This window comes from Corvus hawaiiensis, chromosome 9 (genome assembly GCF_020740725.1).
Source record: "Corvus hawaiiensis isolate bCorHaw1 chromosome 9, bCorHaw1.pri.cur, whole genome shotgun sequence".
NCBI classification, from domain to species: Eukaryota; Metazoa; Chordata; class Aves; order Passeriformes; family Corvidae; genus Corvus; species Corvus hawaiiensis.
The window spans coordinates 22,236,376-22,254,035 of record NC_063221.1 but is presented as its reverse complement, the minus strand read 5'-3'; the positions used below and the strand labels follow the sequence as shown (position 1 = coordinate 22,254,035).

General features: G+C 56.3%; 2 protein-coding genes across 7 annotated transcripts in view; one reads left to right on the top strand and one right to left on the bottom strand.

Annotated features, from left to right (window-relative positions):
- The first annotated feature begins 7,337 nt into the window (after window positions 1-7,337).
- Window positions 7,338-10,356, top strand: HYI (hydroxypyruvate isomerase (putative)). The gene is made up of 8 exons (XM_048313387.1): window positions 7,338-7,558; window positions 7,635-7,746; window positions 8,884-8,998; window positions 9,145-9,223; window positions 9,406-9,455; window positions 9,630-9,699; window positions 9,893-10,027; window positions 10,226-10,356. The coding sequence occupies exons 1-8, from the start codon at window positions 7,363-7,365 to the stop codon at window positions 10,312-10,314; spliced, it is 846 nt and encodes a 281-aa protein (XP_048169344.1). The 5' UTR covers window positions 7,338-7,362; the 3' UTR covers window positions 10,315-10,356.
- Window positions 10,357-10,956: 600 nt separating this feature from the next.
- Window positions 10,957-17,660, bottom strand: part of SZT2 (SZT2 subunit of KICSTOR complex) — a 54,626-nt gene continuing 47,922 nt past the window's right edge. For all 6 annotated transcript variants that reach the window (XM_048313383.1, XM_048313381.1, XM_048313380.1 and 3 more), the window contains 8 exons: window positions 17,190-17,264; window positions 16,117-16,330; window positions 15,652-15,835; window positions 15,215-15,337; window positions 14,475-14,976; window positions 14,036-14,152; window positions 13,867-13,935; window positions 10,957-11,693 (listed from right to left, as the gene is read on the bottom strand). In XM_048313383.1, the coding sequence (XP_048169340.1) occupies window positions 11,550-11,693; window positions 13,867-13,935; window positions 14,036-14,152; window positions 14,475-14,976; window positions 15,215-15,337; window positions 15,652-15,835; window positions 16,117-16,330; window positions 17,190-17,264 (1,428 nt within the window). In that variant the 3' untranslated portion in view covers window positions 10,957-11,549. The remainder of the gene's footprint in view (window positions 11,694-13,866; window positions 13,936-14,035; window positions 14,153-14,474; window positions 14,977-15,214; window positions 15,338-15,651; window positions 15,836-16,116; window positions 16,331-17,189; window positions 17,265-17,660) is intronic.

The window sequence follows — 17,660 nt, the reverse complement described above, 5'->3', positions numbered from 1 at the left end:
TGGTGAGGGAAGGGGTGGAGGGCCCAGCTGGCTCAGAGGACAGGATTCCCTTGCAGCAAGTGGCTCCAATCCTGAGATTGCAGCAGGACCAGTGACAGCCAGGGCTTGCTAAAAGCAGTGGCACCGTGTGTGGGCATGGGGCCAGCGTCGCCTCAGCTGGCAGGAAGCAGGGTCAGGGCACATCTCTGCCTCCCACTGCCATTTGCCTCCAGCCCTGTAGCACCATATCGCCTGGTGGCCTTCCTGCTCCTTTTCCTTCTCCTCCCTGCAGCACAGTGAATGTCATGTGAGTCTGAACAGAAGTGGAAGTGGAGGGACAGTGTTGTTGGGGACAGGCTTACCTGGCAGAGGGCTTAGGGGTCACAATGCAGTGTGGAGCCTCTCCTGGAGCACTGGGGGGTGGGAAGAAGGAGCTCATGCAGGATCCATGACACAGGCAGATGGTGGCTGACGTATGTCCCTGCTGCCTGTCCCCTCACACACACTCCTGCTGAGCCCACAGGAGCAGGTAGAGCCTCTCTAGTTGGCCTTCCCCCTCCTGCCTGAAACGTCCTGGAGTGACTCTGCACCCCAAAGCTCCTGGGCCCTGGTCTGAGACTTGATATTCTGCCCACTCCCCTACACACATTGGCAATTAAGCATAATTGTAATATTTGCATATTCATAACAGCTGAAATTAATCGCATTTGCATAATGGTAATGAAAGGGACTTCATTAATTACCACTTTTTTCTGGGGATTTTGCATGTAAGTGGATTCCATTAGGCAGGTTTAGCTGTGGTGGGTGCAACCGTGGGATGGGAGCCGAGTCACTGAACTGGGGATGGAGCTGTGAGGAACGACAGCCTCACTGCCACCCTGCCTGCCCCAATCCACTGTGCCCCACTGCCGGCCTCAGCTGTGCTGAGGGGACTTGGCAATGACTTCCTACCTGTGCCCAAACCCGGTGGCTTCCCCTTGTCCTGCTGACCCCACACTTGCCTCAGGCACCCTGCTATTTGAGGGGTCTGGGGTGGGAGCAGGGATGGGCACCATGGGCTATGGAGACACTGAATCTCTCCTGGAGGCACTGCAGGGATGGCATCCTGCTCCATGTACTCAGCGAGGGTGACTGCTGCCACCAGCCCCTGTGCCTGGAGTGTCCTGTGTATGGGGAGAGCTGGGTGGCTGCTCACAGCAGTCAGGAGACCCGAGTGCTGCCCCAGAATGATGCCCAGGGAGAGCTGGGCAGTGGGGCCAGCCGGTGTGAGCAGATGCCTCCCCCTGCATCACCTGTCACTGCAGGGCCCTTCCCAAGGGATGCACCAGCCCGGAGCCCCACAGCACAGCCCTGCTTGCCCTGCGCCCGGCCAGCACGGCTGCCTCCTGGCAGGGATGGAGCGGGGGGCAGAGGAGCAAGAGGGGGGAGCAGGGCTGTGCTGGCACAGCCACGCCAGAGCCAGGCAGGAGCGATAACCCCGCCCAGGGAGCTCTGGCGACCGCACGCGGTGGCCCCTGGGTGACTGTCCGTCCCTGAAGAGTGAACACCCTCCTCTGCTTCCCAGCCCGCCCGTGTGTGCGTGGCCAGTTCAGCCCCGTGTGTGCTGGTGCCAGCAGCAGGGGATTTGGGGAAACCTGCTCCGCAATGGTTGCCGGGAAGTGACAGGTTTCGGTTCGGCCCCGGCCATGTGCTGTGTGTGGACAGCCCTGCTCTGCTCGGGAGGACGGTCCAGCTGCCGGGCACCTTTGCTCAGCTCCGGGTAGGAAGAGGTTTTCCCGGGAGACGGAGCTCGTTGACTCCTTATTGATGACTCTTTCCCTCCTGCACGTCTGGGGAAGAGACCTGCGGAATAAATCAGTGCAAGAGACAGATTATGGCAGCTAAAGACTCCAAATGAGATGATAATTGCCGTGGTAATGACAACGAAGACCTGATGCTGCCGATGAGGAAACATCTCTTCTGCTCTTGCCTGGTGCCCGGACAGGGGTTTGGCACAGGCGTACGGATGAAGCTGTCCCCAAGGATACCAGGGCCAGGCAGCGCCGGGCTGTGCCCAGGGCAGGGGCTGGGTGCCCACGGCGGGGGTGGTCGGTGCTGGTCCCCACAGAGGCAGGGATGGGGGTGCTGGGGCCAGGCGAGAGGCCCGAGGTGGGCAGCCCTGGCGGGGCTGTTTGTCTGGTTCTCCCGCCGGCTGCGTGTCAGCTCTAATTAGGCAAACTTCTGTATTCATTGCGAGCCCAGCCAGCGGAGAATTCCACAATTGAATTTTAATGCCCTAAAAACACATTACAATCAGCCTGATTAATTAAGAGATGGCTTAACATGGTGACCGGGCTGCAGCGGGCTGTGCTGGGGAGGGGGCCACAAGGACCGACCGGATCCTGCGCCCCACGGCTGAGTGTGCTGGGGCCGGCTTTGCTGGGGCTGGTCACTGAGCCCCGTGGGGCTGTGGGATGGGGTGAGAGCCAGGAACTGGCTGTGCCCTGGAGGTGTCGGGCTGCATAGGATCCCTGCGCCTCCAGGCAGGGAAAGGCTGAACTCAGACCCCGTACACCTCGCCAGCCTCGGCTCGGCCAGGCAGGCAGCAGTGGGAGCAGCCCCTTCCCTCCCTGGGCCCTGCTTTCCCCTGTCAGGTTTGCCACTGGGGCCCTGCTGAATGCCTGTCCCCTGTGTTCCCACTATGTCTCCTCCCTGGGCATGGGGACTGACACTGTGCCATGCCACTGCCATGAGCAGGGCACTCCTGGGGGGAACCCGCTTCCTTTTGTTTGGGAGTGAACTCAAGCAGGCAGGCTCCTATTAATAACTAATAGGTAATAACTGATAGATACTATTAATAACTAATGATGAGCTGGGAGGTTCCTATTAATTTGTATCTGCAGTGATTCCCTGGGGTGCCAGTGATGCTGGCTAATGGGCTGCCACTTCCCTCAAGGCAGCTCTGCCCTGCTTCCAAGCCACTGCTTGATGTCACCGTGCTGTGCCCAGCCCTGCCCAGGCTGTGTGCCCGCATATATCACTGCTTGGGGTGGCCTCACCTGCCCACCTGAACACTGTGTGATGAAGCACCCCCAGGGGTGCATCTCATCATGGGTGCTGGGAAGTGGGAGTGATCCCTGCAGACCCTTTCTGGGTTGAATTCCACAGGGTGCCCCTGGTCAGGGAGATGCTTTGGCCAAAGCCCATCCTCCTGCAGTGTAATGAAAGGAAAAGGGAGGAATCCATAATCATGATGTAAAGGAGAGGGTGCAACCAGCAGGACATCAATCAGAGGGAAAGTGATAAAGGGAGCCTCTTGACAGGAGGGGCCAGCAGTGGAGGGAGGGATAGTGGCAGCATCATGAGGCCAAAAGAAATTCTGGCACGGTGATAAATCCTGGAGTGGCTGGAGCTGCTCGAGCACTAATGATGAGGCAAAAACACCAGCCACGTTTAACAAATATTTCTGCTCTGTATTTGGAGAGAAGCAGGACGACATGCTTGAATTGTACAAGAGTGATGAAATCATCTATTAATTACTGCCGGGAATGTTAAACAACATCTGCCAGCTCAGCGGGCCCAGGCACCGCCCGCCCTGGCCTCCTCCAAGAGCTGGAGTAGAATTTGGCCTCCTCATTAATTTCCTGTGAAATCTTGGAATAGCAAGAAAATCCTGGCCAGCTGATGGAGAGCCCACCCCTGCTGGGAGCTGCAGGGATGCAGGGGTGCTCAGTCCTTAACTTGGCTCTGCTGGGATTATATCGTATTTGCACCCAGTTCAATCCTTCTTGACGAAGAATAGCCGTAAGTTGGCAAATGTTGGGCTTTTGTTTCCCATAACTTGGTATATAGATTTTTTTATATCCATGTGTTTTTGGAGGCTGCAAGAAAGTGAGGCCTGAGCTGGACAATGTGCTCATTAAGGCATCCTGCAGGAATCTTTGTCACAGCTTTGGGAGGGACTGCCAACTTACCCTGCATCTCCCATGTGCTGTGCAGCGCCTGCAACCAGAAAAATGGAGGGGACAGAAGTACGGAGGGAATAGGGGGACAGGGGAAGAGAGGAGATGAGATATGGAGGGGGTGGAGGGATGGAGGGGAAGGAGCAGAGGAGGAAGAAGAAATAAAAGAAGAAGGCAAAGATGAAGAAGAGCCAAAGATGAAGAAGATGAAGAAGAGGAGGAGGAGGTGAAAGGGGGTCCAGGAGGGGAGGACCCCACAGGACCAGGGCAAGCCCCAGCTATGGCACAGTACTGCTGCACGCCATCATTAGCAGCCAAGGCAGCTTCTTCATATTAGGAGGTAGAAACTGAGTGAGCAGCAAAGGTGGCTGAAGGGCACAGCAGACTTCAACGGCAGAAAACAGGTGGCTCAGCAGCAGAAAGACACTAATTAACAAATTAACTCTGTACAGTATGCACTGACCAGGGTAAGCAGAGGAGGACTTGACAGAGTGACAATCCCACCAAGGAGTCCCCAGCAGGCACCGGGGCTGCCACCTCCCTTCAGTGCCAGGTCCTTGAGTCCCACTGGTGCCCATGGCCACGGAAAAAAGCAGGTCCAAGAAATTCAGGTGCGCTAAGGAGGAGGGCATACACATGCAGCCAGCCAGGTCACACCACTCAGCAAAACCTGCCCCAACACCGGGCAGCTGGGAGGGACACCCTGGCAGGGGCTGGGGCTGACGGGGCTCAGGGCACAGCCATTGTGGGGATACACTGGGCCTGGGGACATGGGTGGGGAGACGGGGCTGGGTTGGTGCTGGATCCTGTGGAGAGGCTTTTCATCTCTTGGCTCCTTTGCACCCTGGGGGCATAGGTTTAAAGAAGACTGGTGAAAAATCATGAGATTTAATACAAGCAAAGCTCCTGCAGCTGTCTCCGCAAGATGCTGGGTCACATGTGGATTATTTTTCTCAGCCTTTTTCCACACATAAAGAGGCTAGAATTTACTCACTGTAAAAGCCAAAATCCAAACATGGCTGCAAATTATTGGGGTGCTTTAGAGGAGAGAAGGAAGCTTGGGGGGAAAGGATGCCTGGGATACCCCCTCCTAGCCTGAGCCCTGGATTCCCTTGCACAGCCACAGGGTGCAGGGGGAGTGGGACAGGTCTGGGGGTGCCCAGGAGGGACAGAGGTAACAAACGTCAGTGGGATGGTGCCATCCAGCCACCCCAGCCCACAGCACCTCATCCCTCATGGCCCCCAGCTGAGCCACCTGAGAGTCTGGGACAAGCAGTTAAAATACAGAAATCTCAATTTAAATTAAAACATGTTTCATAAAGGAGAAAAATAAAACCTTCCCTGCAGCACAATGAGATGAGAGATTTATGGGGTACTGGGAGGACTGATGTCCCCACTTCAGTGGGCTCAGGGTGGGGGGCTGGCTTGGCTGCTGCTGTTGGCACCGCGGGGCACCCCAAGGCACTGCCACCTCCCCATCCCAGCCATCACAGAGGCCAGAGCTGGGTCTGCGACGAAATGTCAGCTCGACAATAAAATGTGCAGGAGCTACGTTTCCTTCAGGCTAATAAAACTCCTGGGCAGCTGCAGAGATGCTCAGTACAGAGCTGCCCTCCCTCTCCAGCACCCTGTTCGGCCCCCTCCTCATCTTCCTCGGGGACACAGGGGTCCAACTCACCCCATGCTCATTGTGCTGTCTCCTCACACAGAGGGTGCTGAGCACAGGCCCCAGCACCAGTGTGAGACATGGCTCCAGAGCTGCATGTGCCACGGCAGGGAGTAAATCCTCTGCGTCCTGTCAAGGTAAAGTGACAAAACACCGGCCTGCAATGCAGGAACCGCAGTTATAACATGAGAAAATCAATGCAATATATTACCAGAGACATAAAGACGCTATTAATGCTTCAGCACAGAGCCCTCAGCTTCGCCTGCCATTGCAGGGCAGGTTTACATGAGGGCTCTGTGCATTCCCATCCAGCTGCCCAGATTACCCACATGCTGGGGCTCAGTTCTGTGTTTATTCACTGATATCCCGACCCAGCAAAGCTTTCCTGCTCCCACACACTGACGCCTGGGCTTTGACGCTGTCAGGGGCCCAGGCTCCAGCTAGAGATGCAACCAGGATGGCTGGGGCCGGGGCAATGCATGGCCTCAGTGATGCCTTTTTGAGGTGTAAGGACCCAGTGAGGCTGCAGCCCTAGGCCAGGCAGGAGCCACCTCTCGTTCTGGGGATTCCGATGACTGTGCAGCTCTGCCATCCACCCCCCTGCACTCAGGCACCTCCTAGGAAAGAGTGAAGAGGAGGACAACCCCTGTGCACCACAGAGTGAGGCCGCAGGACGTGTAAGGTACAGCGCTCCCCTGGCATGGCAGCTGCAGGCAGGGAGCAGTCTGTGTCCTGGGGACATGTGTGCTGAGGACATGGATGCCACTCCCTGCAATCGACAGTTTGGATTATTACTGAGAAGTTGAGTCAAGCCCGTTCTAATTGATTATCAATAGCTTTAATTGAGTTGAGACTCCATAGTGGCTAGCTTCACCACTGTTATCCCTTTGGCCGGCACTGCCCTGACCTTCCACCAAAAACCTGTTGCTGTGGCTGGCCTCTGTCCAGGCTGGGCTCTCAAAGGACAGTGAATTCCTGGGGCTTAACAGTTGCCTGGGGCTGCAGAGGGCGACTACAGCAGCCACAGAGGAGTCGGACCACGCAGGACTCCCCCAGCACGGAGTAGGAGCCCCCAAGAACAAGCTGAGCACAAGAGGCTGCAAAATGTCCACGGCTCATGGTAGCCGTTCTGCCAGGCACGGCACAGCCCCTGGGCATGGGCCGGACAGGACACGCACCCCACCTGCAGCCTGGGAGTGCGCCTGGGGACACACAGAGCACGGGGGATGGGGATTGGGAGCTACGGGCACCGCCGGGGTCAGACTCCTGCACGCCCAAGCCACAGCTCCGCAGAAGTGGAGATGAACATTTTATGGTAAAATATGCAGAGCATGGGACAAAAGGAGAGAGGGTTTCTCGCATAATGAGACGCTGTCAGAGACAAGCTCCCCAGGAAACCAATTAAGAGGGCGCTTTGCGTGTGTCTGGCCAACACCTGGCAAAATCCCCTTTCCCAGAGCGGATTCCAGCCGCGCGGTGCCACGCGCCCCCAGCACGCCCCTGTCCCGCAGACCCTCTGGCGAAGCCGGGAACCCCACGCGTGTCACCGGCAGCGCGGGGCCGCCTCTGCCCGCCAGGGCGCGGCGTGGGGCCGCTCACCCAGGGCCGCGGGCACGTCCCGGAGCCCTCAGCGCGCCGCACGGCCGCGGGACTGAGTCCAGCACCGTCCCCGCCGATGGGAGCTCGCTGCGCCCCGCGGACGGGCGGGGCCGCCCACACGGGACGCGCTGCCCGGAGTGGCCGCGGGAGCACCGCCCCCGCCCCGCCCCGCCTGCCATGGCGCTGCGCTTCTCCGCGAACCTCTCGTGGCTCTTCCAGGAGCTCCCGGGGCTGCCGGCGCGACTGGAAGCGGCGGCAGCCGCCGGGTTCGGAGCGGTGGAGGCGGCTTGGCCGGCGGCCTGCCCGGCCCTGGAGCTGCGGGCCGCGGCGGAGCGGGCGGGGGTGCGGATCGCGCTCCTCAACACCCCCCCCGGTACGGCCGCGTCCCGCTGCTCTCCCCGTGCGTGGGGTAGCGAGGGCCCTCCGCTGACCCCGCCGTTCTCTCCCAGGGGACCAGGAGGCGGGCGAGCTGGGGCTGGCGGCCGTGCCCGGGCGGCAGGCAGCCTTCCGGCAGGCCCTGGAGGCGGCCGTGCACTACGCCAGGGCCGTGGGCTGCCGCAGGTAGGTGCGAGGTGGGACCCCCGCTCCGGCCTCGCTCCCGGCCCCGCGGCCGCCGGGGGGGCTTCCTCTGCTGCCCTCCAGCTCCAGCGCTGCGCCCGATTGGAGCTCGCCCTTTGCCCCGCGGTGCCTCCCCACGCTGGGTCACGGAGCCTCTCCCGGGCAGCATCTCCTGCTCGGCTGCGTCGGGCCGGAGCCAGCTCGGGGCAGACCCCACTGTGCGGGGCCGCGGTCTCAGCGTGCTCGCTGGGAGTGGACCCAGAGCTGCCAGGCATGAGCCTGACCCTGCCCTTGGCAGTGGAGGCTCTTGTTCCCACCTCCACACAACAGTCCCCAGGATAATCCTCCCTTTTTCCTCCCCAATTGCACCAGTCGTTTCCCCCAGGACACCACAACAGTTGCTTTATTGAGGCCACGCTGACTCCAGCACAGCAGAGACACCGTAAAAGATGCAATTAGCCTGGCACAGCTCCCTTCAGAAAACCAAGAGGGCCCTTTTATTCCACTTACTTTGCACCATTCTTTCCCGTTGAAACTCAGTCCAAAGCCCTGTGGAGGGCATGGGCCAGGCAGGCGAGAGGCTGCCCAGCGCCGCTTGCACACTGGTAAAGGCAGATTGAAAAAGTTTTTGTTTCTCCTTAACACCTTCCTGCAATGGTGGCTGAAGATGGCCTGGCCCTTGCGCTCTTCATGGCAGGGCAGTCCAGCACAGGGCACTGTCCCTTCCCTGCTCACAGCCAGCAAGCAGTGACACCATGCATAGGGCAGGCCCTGGCAGAAGCAGCATGCCGGTTGCCCAGCATGCTGGGTTGGGGCCCCCAAGGAGTGAGACCCCAAGAAAGCTCCAGCCTCAGGGTGAAAGCTGAAGGCAGTTGGCAAAAGAGGAAAGAGGCAAGGTCTGTGATTTGTCAGGCAAAAGGTTCAAAGTCATCGCTCTCTGTATTGAGATGGTGCATATTTGTGTCCTGTCTGACAGCTCGCTGGCTGCTGTTGTGCCTCCTGCAGGGGAGATAGCTCCTCTTACCCCCTTCTCTGTCTGCTCCCCCAGCCTCGCCCCTTTTGCCAGCAGCAGAGGAAGGAGTATTGGATCAGGGTAGCCGCTTGCAGTTGCTGCCTGTGACTGTCTCTCTGTGCCTGTAGGATTCATGTGATGGCTGGGCGGGTTCCCCTGGGCACAGAGCGGGCTGCAGTGGCAGGTGAGATGGAAGCCACCTTCATTGAGAATCTCCGATATACTGCTGACCTCCTGGCCCAGGTAAGTGGGGAATGGGCCCTGCTTTGAGTGTGCAGCTCTTGGGATACCCAAGATGGAGAATACCCCACCAGCCTGGCATGGGGAAGTTACAATTCCTGCTGCAGAGATGACAGGATGCTCCACAGGGTGACATTACTGTGTTACAGGAAGACATGATTGGACTGCTGGAGCCTATTAACAACCGCATCACTGACCCTCGCTACTATCTGAACACCCCACACCATGGTAAGCCAGACACCAAGAGTCTCCTTCAGAGGAGGAGAAGGATCTCCAAAATCTGAAAGGCAGGAGGTTGCCTCACCAGCAGGCAGATGCTGAGGGAGCACAGTTGATGAAGGGGGGTCCTGGGGCTTCTCTGCAAAGCTTCGACCCTGGGGGCAATGATCTCTCATTTCTTGTCCCCTTAGCTGCTGCCATCCTGGAGAAAGTGGGACGGCCCAACCTGAAGCTGCAACTGGTGAGTCAGCATTGAAGCTCTCCATGAGGGAAACCTGCACAGGTCCACAGGGGAGTTCTGGTGGCCATGGGCTTGTTATCCCCTCCTGGGGACAGGGGACAGAGACCATAGCACAGCTGTCCTTAACTGCTCACTGCTGAACAGCTGCACCCTCCATTTTCCTCTCACCCCCAGGACCTCTTTCACTGCCAGATCATGGATGGCAATTTGTCACGCAACCTGGAGATGTACTTCCCACTCATCGGTAATGCCCTGCACCTGGCCAGCTCCGCTGCAGCCACTGGGCAGGAGTGGCTTTGACAGGGGCCCTCCTACTCTAGGCTCTGCTGTAGCTGGCTGGGGGTGTGGGGCTACTCTTGGGTCACCTTGTCTCATGGCCAAAGAAGGCTGCAGGCAGGGCTGCCTTGGGCACGGCCTCTCCCCCCTTCTCTCCCTAGGTCATATCCAGATTGCACAGGTACCAGGGCGGCATGAGCCCGATAGCCCTGGGGAGTTGAACTTCCCCTACCTCTTCGAGCTCCTGGAGTCCCTTGGCTACACTGGCTACGTGGGGTGCGAGTATGCTCCGAAGGGTGAGTGGGCCTGCAGGTCTGAGCCCCATGGGCAGCTCCAAGCACAGACCAGCTGGCTGGGTACTGTGTAAAGACAGGCAGGTCCTGGGGGGCGTAGGTAGTGGGTGTCAGTCCCTATCTGGGGATGAGAGCTCTGTCCTGAACAGAAGCTGCTCCAGCTTCTCCAGCTGCAGCAGGAGACCTTGTCTGTCACTGCAGGAGACACCCTGGAAGGTCTGGGCTGGCTGCGATCCTACTGGGAAAGCAGAGGGCTGCAGCATGGTGTGACCAACAAGGCAGCCAAGTGAAACTAGAAAACCATGAGAATAAAAGACAAAGCAATGGCTTAACAGAGGAGCACGTGTCTTCTCTAGGAGTATGGGAGTGTGGTGGGTGGGATGATTCCTAGAGCGAGGTTAGGAGCATCTATCTCATATTTCCCTTCCCCAGGCTCTACACATCTATGTCATATTTCCCTTCCCCAGGCTCTACTGGGCCAGTCCAAGCTGTTGGACCCTCATCTACACAAGTACCACCTGCAGCATGTTAGATTTAGGGATGGCTCAGGCACACAAGAGAACTTTACTTTCCAGGCTGCAAGGGTGTCCAGGGAGAGGTTTCCAGTCTCCCCTAATAAGGGGAGCATTCCAGCTGGTGCCTGAAGTTGTGGGAAGAATGCTCTGGACTTCCAGGTACTGAAGTTCTTAAGGGTGTTGCCAGTACCCAGCACTGACTCTGTAGCAGGGCTGCAAGTAAGGCAAGCCATCCTCTCCCAGGCTGTCCGATCCAAGGTAACAGGCTGGGTGGGGGCTGCCTGCCCATGGACACTCAAGGCTGACTGCCCTGCTGCTCCTGCTCCAGAGCAAGTGTCAGATTCCAAAGCAAACCCAGCCAGCCCCATAGTCAGGGCCACTCTGCATCCTCTACAGGCAGCTTTCCACAGCCTACAGTGACTGAGCAAGGATCTGGTTCAGTTTATTTCACAGATACACCAATGGCTCAAATGTACACCTCCATAAAACCTTCTGTGATCCAGTTCACCCTTCCTGTCCCATTTGTGCTCTCCTGAGGAAAGCAAAAGGCCAGTAGCAGTTTTCCTCACTGCCAGGAGCCCTGTGGTCAGGAGTCTTTCCTCCTAAAGCCAGAGCACTGTGCAGTGCTGCCCTAGGCAGAAGATGGTGCCACGTGTGCTCCTCAGTGCCTTCCCGGCAGGCAGAACTCACCTATGGATGCCAAAGCCATGTCCCTGAGAGTTGCTCTGCTTCAGCCAGGCTGTTGCAGCAGCCAAGTTCCTGCCCTTGCTGTTTGCTTCAAGGCCATTCATATCAAACCCACTGAAAACAGCACACGAGGGCCATACCAGCCAGCCAGCGATGAGGTGCACATCCCCTGGCTCCTCAAGTCAGTAGCCATGTGTGCCACCGGCAGTGCTGCCTGCAGTGCCCACGCACAGGTCCCCCCAGAGACCTGTTCTTCCCCATGGTCACCAATGGCATGGCTGTGCCGAGGTCGGAATCATTGCTCCAGGATGTGGGTGCCAGTGCTAGAGCAGGCCCGTCCAGAGGTTGAAGCAGGCGGTGTTGATAACTGACTCCAGGTGATGGTATGTGGACACGAGCTGTGGCAGAGGACTCTCGCTGTTCTGGGGCTGCACTGGGAACGGCTCCCGGAAAACCACGGTGAGGCTCTGCCAAGAGGGAGGAGAGGGTCAGGAGACAGGATGCAGACAAGCACTGTGCAGTCCCTAGCCCAGGTGTGTGGACATTTCTTGGGCAGTGTTAGGAAAATACTGGGAGAAGTCCCAAAAATGCCAATGGCACAAAACTAGTGCCTCCTCCTGTGACAGAGCATGTTTGAGCCTCCTCCCAATTTTTCTGGTGGAAGTTTGATGCAAAGACTTGCCCACTCTGTCCCAGCTCTCATGCATCTGCAGTTACACCAGTCCTGGCAGCAGCCACAGGGGAGGAGGGGATCCTACTGCCTCCACAGTAATCGGAGCTTCCAGGGAAATTAGAGGGAAATTTCTTCTTCTAAGGCAAAGAGTAGGAGTGCAACAAATGGGGAAGAGGAGGAGATTAAATGTAATAACTGCAATCCTAAAAATAAATGCTGCCTGCTCCACTCCGATTTGTGACTGTACTGACAAGGCAGGGCAAGGGCAGAGGGGAGTAGGGAGCAGGCAGAGGTTGCAGGAGCTGAAGCAGAACAAAAATGTCAGTGACTCAGTGCACTTAGATCAGCATCATGGAGGCAAGACATAGGGACGGGATGTTCTCCAGAGCTGAAATGCAGCACATCCAGTAGCCAGGATCCCTAACAAACTGGTAAAACCATGAGAAGAGCTGTGTAACTACAAAACAGCAAATGCACCACCATCGTTTAAGAGGGGAAAGGAAGTGATTTGTGAACCCAACTCCAGCAGCATGCAAGGCTTCAGAGCAGGCTGGGAGAGACAGAACCATGAGGGAAACACAGCTCAGTGTTACTAAAGTGATGTGCTAACACTAAAGTTCTCTTTGATAAGGTAACATTTCTAGACAAAGGAATCATGGTACATCTTATCTGAGATTCAGGAAGGATTTGATGTGGTGCCACATGGGAAATTTAGGTGAGCGGAAAAGATAGGAATTAGCTAAAAATTATAAGGTGAGAACATGGCAGTGCTGAAAGGGGAAAATAGCAGGCTGTAGAGAGGTCACAGAGTTCCTTCAGGACAGGCTTTGGGACTCACATTGCCTAGTACTTTAACAAGTCTGGTACAAAGATGAGGAGTGTGCTGATAAAAAATTTGAGGCACTAATTCAAAAGAGGATTGGGATAATGCAAAAAAAAAAAACCAACAAAAAAACCTGAGAGAGTTTTGAGAGACCACAAGAATGGGATGAATGCTAAGCACAAAATACAATGTTATGAAAACAAAGGATTTCTGTTACAAAATGGGAGTCACTGGGAGAGGGGATGGAGGGCTGGGTATATCATATCAATGACCACAAGGTGACACTAAGACCATCAGGTGGCAGGAGGCACTGAGCAGCCTTCCAGCAAGCACCACCTCTTCTGTCTCTGCTACCTGCTTTTCAGATGGAGTGTGATTTATTTTATACAGTATCAGTTACTCTGCGGTCTGCAGAAGCCTTATCGTGGACTGAAGCCTCCTGTAGATCCCCTGCTCTCACATGGAGCTGCATTCCCTGTGACCCATCCTGTACCCTGCCTGGGAGCACAGCTGAAAGCAAAGTATTTTTACCATCAAGTTCAGTGAGAGGAAAGGTCCTTGCAGGTTTGCTGGGACCCTGACAGTGCAGGTCCCCTTCCTTTCTGCCCAGGTAGGAGCAGCCCACAGTACTGGTAGCCCCTCCCACCCAGACCCAGTGTGATCTGACTTTGGACTGAATACAGAAGGACTGCTTAGCCTGGATAGAGAGACAGCTGAGAAAATGATCCAAAAGCAATCCTGTGAAGGAAAAGAGGATCAAGTGCTCACTGTTTTCTAATACAAGAACAAAGGGGCATCACACGGAAAGAACAGTAAGAGCTTCAAAATTAAGCCAAGGAAGTTCTTCACCTAGACTGCATCTGCCTCATGGAGCTGCAAGTCAGGGGAAATTGTGGATGCTAGAAATGAACCAAAGGAAATAAAGCTGTGGAGGGCTATTAAATAAATGCAAAGGCCACTTGTAGCTCAGGATGGGCCTAAGCTACCGATTTTCAGATGTTGGGACAGTATTTAAGAGAAGCTTTACAGGCTTCTTGACCTGGTCATGTTCTCACGCACACCTACCCATGGCCACTGCTAGATCAATCTAGACAAATTCCTGGCCTGAGCCAACATAGCTGTTAGTCTGTTCCCAAGGACTCACTGTTTTTCCTGAATGAGAATCGAGAAACACAAGAACGAAGCAATCTGTGAACTTCTGGTTGAGCACGACCTGTCAGGAGTCACAGAGCACGTTAGAGAGGAGCCAGTACAGAACCCAGGACAGGGACATGGGGACAGAGGCTGCAGGCGGGCAATGGGCTGTGTCTTACCAGATACTGGGTGCCGGTTTCAGCATTGTGGAAGTGCCGACAGCTCTGGGGAAAGCGGCTCAACAGCACCTTGATGAGGCTCTGGTACCAGGAGACTGTCATGGTGAGGAAGCATTCCTGCAGGCATAGAAAAGGCCTGATTTTCATCCTCCCTCTAGCCATGGCACCAGCAGCCATATTGCCACAGCAGCCTCCAGACCCCAAATCAGATGCAACCCTCACAGCCCACTGAGGATGCTGACTGAGGGCTGTTCACTCTCTACAGACAGGTCCATGCAGTCTCCCCCTTCCCCTGCCAGCTAGGAACTATGTTCCTGCCTCTACCTTCCCACCAAGCAGGAAGAGATGTGCATTGCACGCCCCTTCACCTGGCTCCCCACTTCATCCCCAGAGCAGAACAGCAGCTGCTGTGCACTGTGCCCCCATCCTTGCTGCTCACCAGCTGGGGGTCGACATCTGCAATGGATTTCCCATGCACGGCGTCGAGCAGCTCCTCCAGCTCCACCAGGGAGAGCTTGCCCAGCTTCAGCTTGTCAGAAGCCAGAGGCTCCAGAAGGAAGAGGCGCTTCCAGAGGTTGTCCCTGCGGCAGTGGCACTTGGCCAGCTGTACCATGCTGCTGAGCTGCTTCTGGGCTGAGGCCACCTCGGAGGCCAGCAAGGGGAAGAGTGGCGAGGTGTAGAAGAGCCCTGGCCCCAGTTTGACCTGTGTGCCCCCCACATAGAACTCGCTGCTGTCCTCCACGTCCTGCCACAGCTCCCGCTCTGCTGACGGCTGCCGGCCCAGGCTCGGCTCTGGCTCCGCTGCCTCCCAGGCTGCCCGGCCCACCACAGGCTCCAGCACTTCCCGCTGCAAGCGTGGCAGCTTCTTGAAGCGTCGCATGTCGGCCGTGAGCCGCGGAAAGAGCTCCCGCTGGCTTGTCATGATGACGTAGAAACGCAAACTGGGAGCAAGGAGACACTTGTGACCTGGAGAAGGGCTGCTCCCCTCTCAGCTGCACTGCAAGTGAACCACAGGCCCCTCTGTCCCTGCCAGAAAGGGTGCTTCTCTGCCCAAGTTCTCACAGTGATCCTCCCTAGACACCAACAACTCTGCCTGTGCTATTCCAGACAGAACCAGTCCCTCCCAGAGCCCTCCTCCCCAGCCAGGAAGCTTTGCTGTCACTGGCGCCCAGTGCTCACCGGAGCATGCGTCTCTCTGCCTCACTCTGCTCCTCAAATGGTGCTGCACTGTGACAAACCAGGAGGGACACGTCAAAGTCATCATGATGACGCAGACCTTCAGAGTCCTTGTAGGAGCCCGAGCTGTGATAAAAAAAGGCACATCAATATGAAGGAAACCTCGCTTTGTTCTCCCAGGGCTCCTGATCACAACAGAACCACTGGACATGGGGAATTCCACACAGTGGGACTCCTCAGAAGTGCCACAGGAAATGTCAAATGCACCTGCACACATACACACCACCCCTGATGGCCATCTCAGAAGAACTGGCCAGAACTGCTGTCTGCCACTGTGTAGAGCTGTCAGCTTTGCTGGCACCTTGGGGCAGTGTCCCAAGGGACTGGAAGGTTGCCACCAATCTCCAGCAGCTCCAGGAACTTGTAGCAGATGCACTCACCTGTTCCAAATAGAGACAAGTGCATATTCATTCTGCTCTGTGCCTGGTGTTCCCTTCTTGCTGTCACTGCCCGTGGCCGGTCGGGCCATGCGCAGGGGTTTCATGTGGTAGGTGTTGGCATGGTCAGCAATGTAGTTGTACAGCTGGTGTGCAGTGATCATGTTGGTGGGCAGGGCCAGCGTGCCTAGTGGAAAAATACATTGCTATCACAGGAGACACTCTGTGCCTCTTACCTGGGCAGAGCAGTGTTCTCCCATCTACTCCAGGAGACAGAGCAACCAACCTGCCACTTCCACAACAGGGCAACAAGGACTTCCCCCAGAGCTCAGCCCCTCCCATCACCCTCACCCTGTCATCGCCCTGAATACTCCAAAGGTCAGGTTTATTTGTAAAGGACTTGGAAACATTTTGCCAAGTTACGTGCTGGTGATCAACCCCAGACTGATCACACATTGACCTACAGACCTTGGAAAACGTGGTTGCGGCCAAATTTGGGGATGTCAGGGTGATGGGCAATGAAATCCTCCAGGAAGCTGGTGAGATGGTAGCCTTGGCGGAGAGTCATGTGGGAGCCCAGCAGGTACTGGTGGACTATGCGCAGGTGGAAGTCATAGCTGAACGAATGCACGTGCATGAGGTCCCGCACCTTGTCACACTCCTCCGTGAAGAGCATAGAAAGCTGTGGAGGGACAGGGAGTCAAGGCAGGAATGTTGCCAGGCACCTCACACCCTCCTGCAAAGCCCTGCTGACAAGGCATGGCACAGCCAGTGCAGCTGTCCCAGCATCAGAGCAGGATGCAGCCTCATACCACTGCCCTGTGCATGTGCAAGCTTTCCAGGAAAGACTCAGCAAACCCGCAGACAAGGCCCTGGAAGGCTCTAAGCTTAGGAGAGACACTTTTGGCATATATAAGATGCAGCCGTGCTACAGAGGCACCTTGGAAAGGACAGTATGGTCATGCATGCCTCCTGTCTCAGACAGCCTGGGGCTGGCCAGCCTCTACACAGACACCTAGTGCCCTTGGGAACAGGCAGGAAACACCCTGACCCTACAAAGGAGAAGGGAGCAGGCAGCCCCAGAGTGTTGTAGAGCAAGGCACAGAGGTATAAAGGAACCTTTCTGGTGCAGAAAGTAATCTCCTCTGGCAAAGGGCAGCCAATCATGTTCACAGATGCCTGTTCCCATTCCACTTCCTTCTTGTTCCAAGGGAAGCAGAGAGCCATGCACTGACTTTCTCTGGAGCAGTCATCTTTGCCAGAATTGCTCCTATTCCTCCCCAGTCTGTTCTGTCTTGTTCCCCAAGCTAGGATGAGAGTCATCCTCTTGCCAAACCTCCCACCCCCTTTTACTGCACTTCAGCTCTGCTCCAGCAGAGCCATGGAGGGCACGTGGCTGCAGAAGGCTTTTCCATGAGGAGGGAGCAGAGCTCTCCAGAACTTGCTATACCTGAACTGCCCATTCCATTCCAGAGATCACTCCTCCCCCCAAAGCATCCCCTGACCCTGAGGAGCACCAGCTGTGCCTGCAAAGCCATTACCTGAGAGTTCACAGACTGGCCCATGGGGATCCGCGAGCACTCCAGCGCGTACTGCTTCACACAGAAGTAACAGCCCTGGAGGAGAGAGCACGTGAGCAGAGCACAGCACAGCCTTGGGCCTCTCCAGGGAAGGAGCACAGCCCCCACACTTCACGCTCTGGGCTGGGGCCCAGACATTCTTGCCCCATGTTCTGTCTCATCTTGTCTGAACCAAGCCAGACCAGCCAACAAGTGGCTGAGAACAGAGCACCCTAACTGCTGCTGAGCCCTTTATTATCCTTCCTACAGGCAACTCTTACTGCTCTGAGCCCTGCAGAATAATCTCCAGCTGATCCCAGTCTTGCAGGGCCATGGAAGAAACAGGACAAATGAAGAATCACATGTCCCTGCTGCACTCCTCGTCACTCCCTTTTGTCACCTCTGAAGACTGTCCCTGAACCCCCAGAGATCATACTTTGTTTCTTGTTCTTT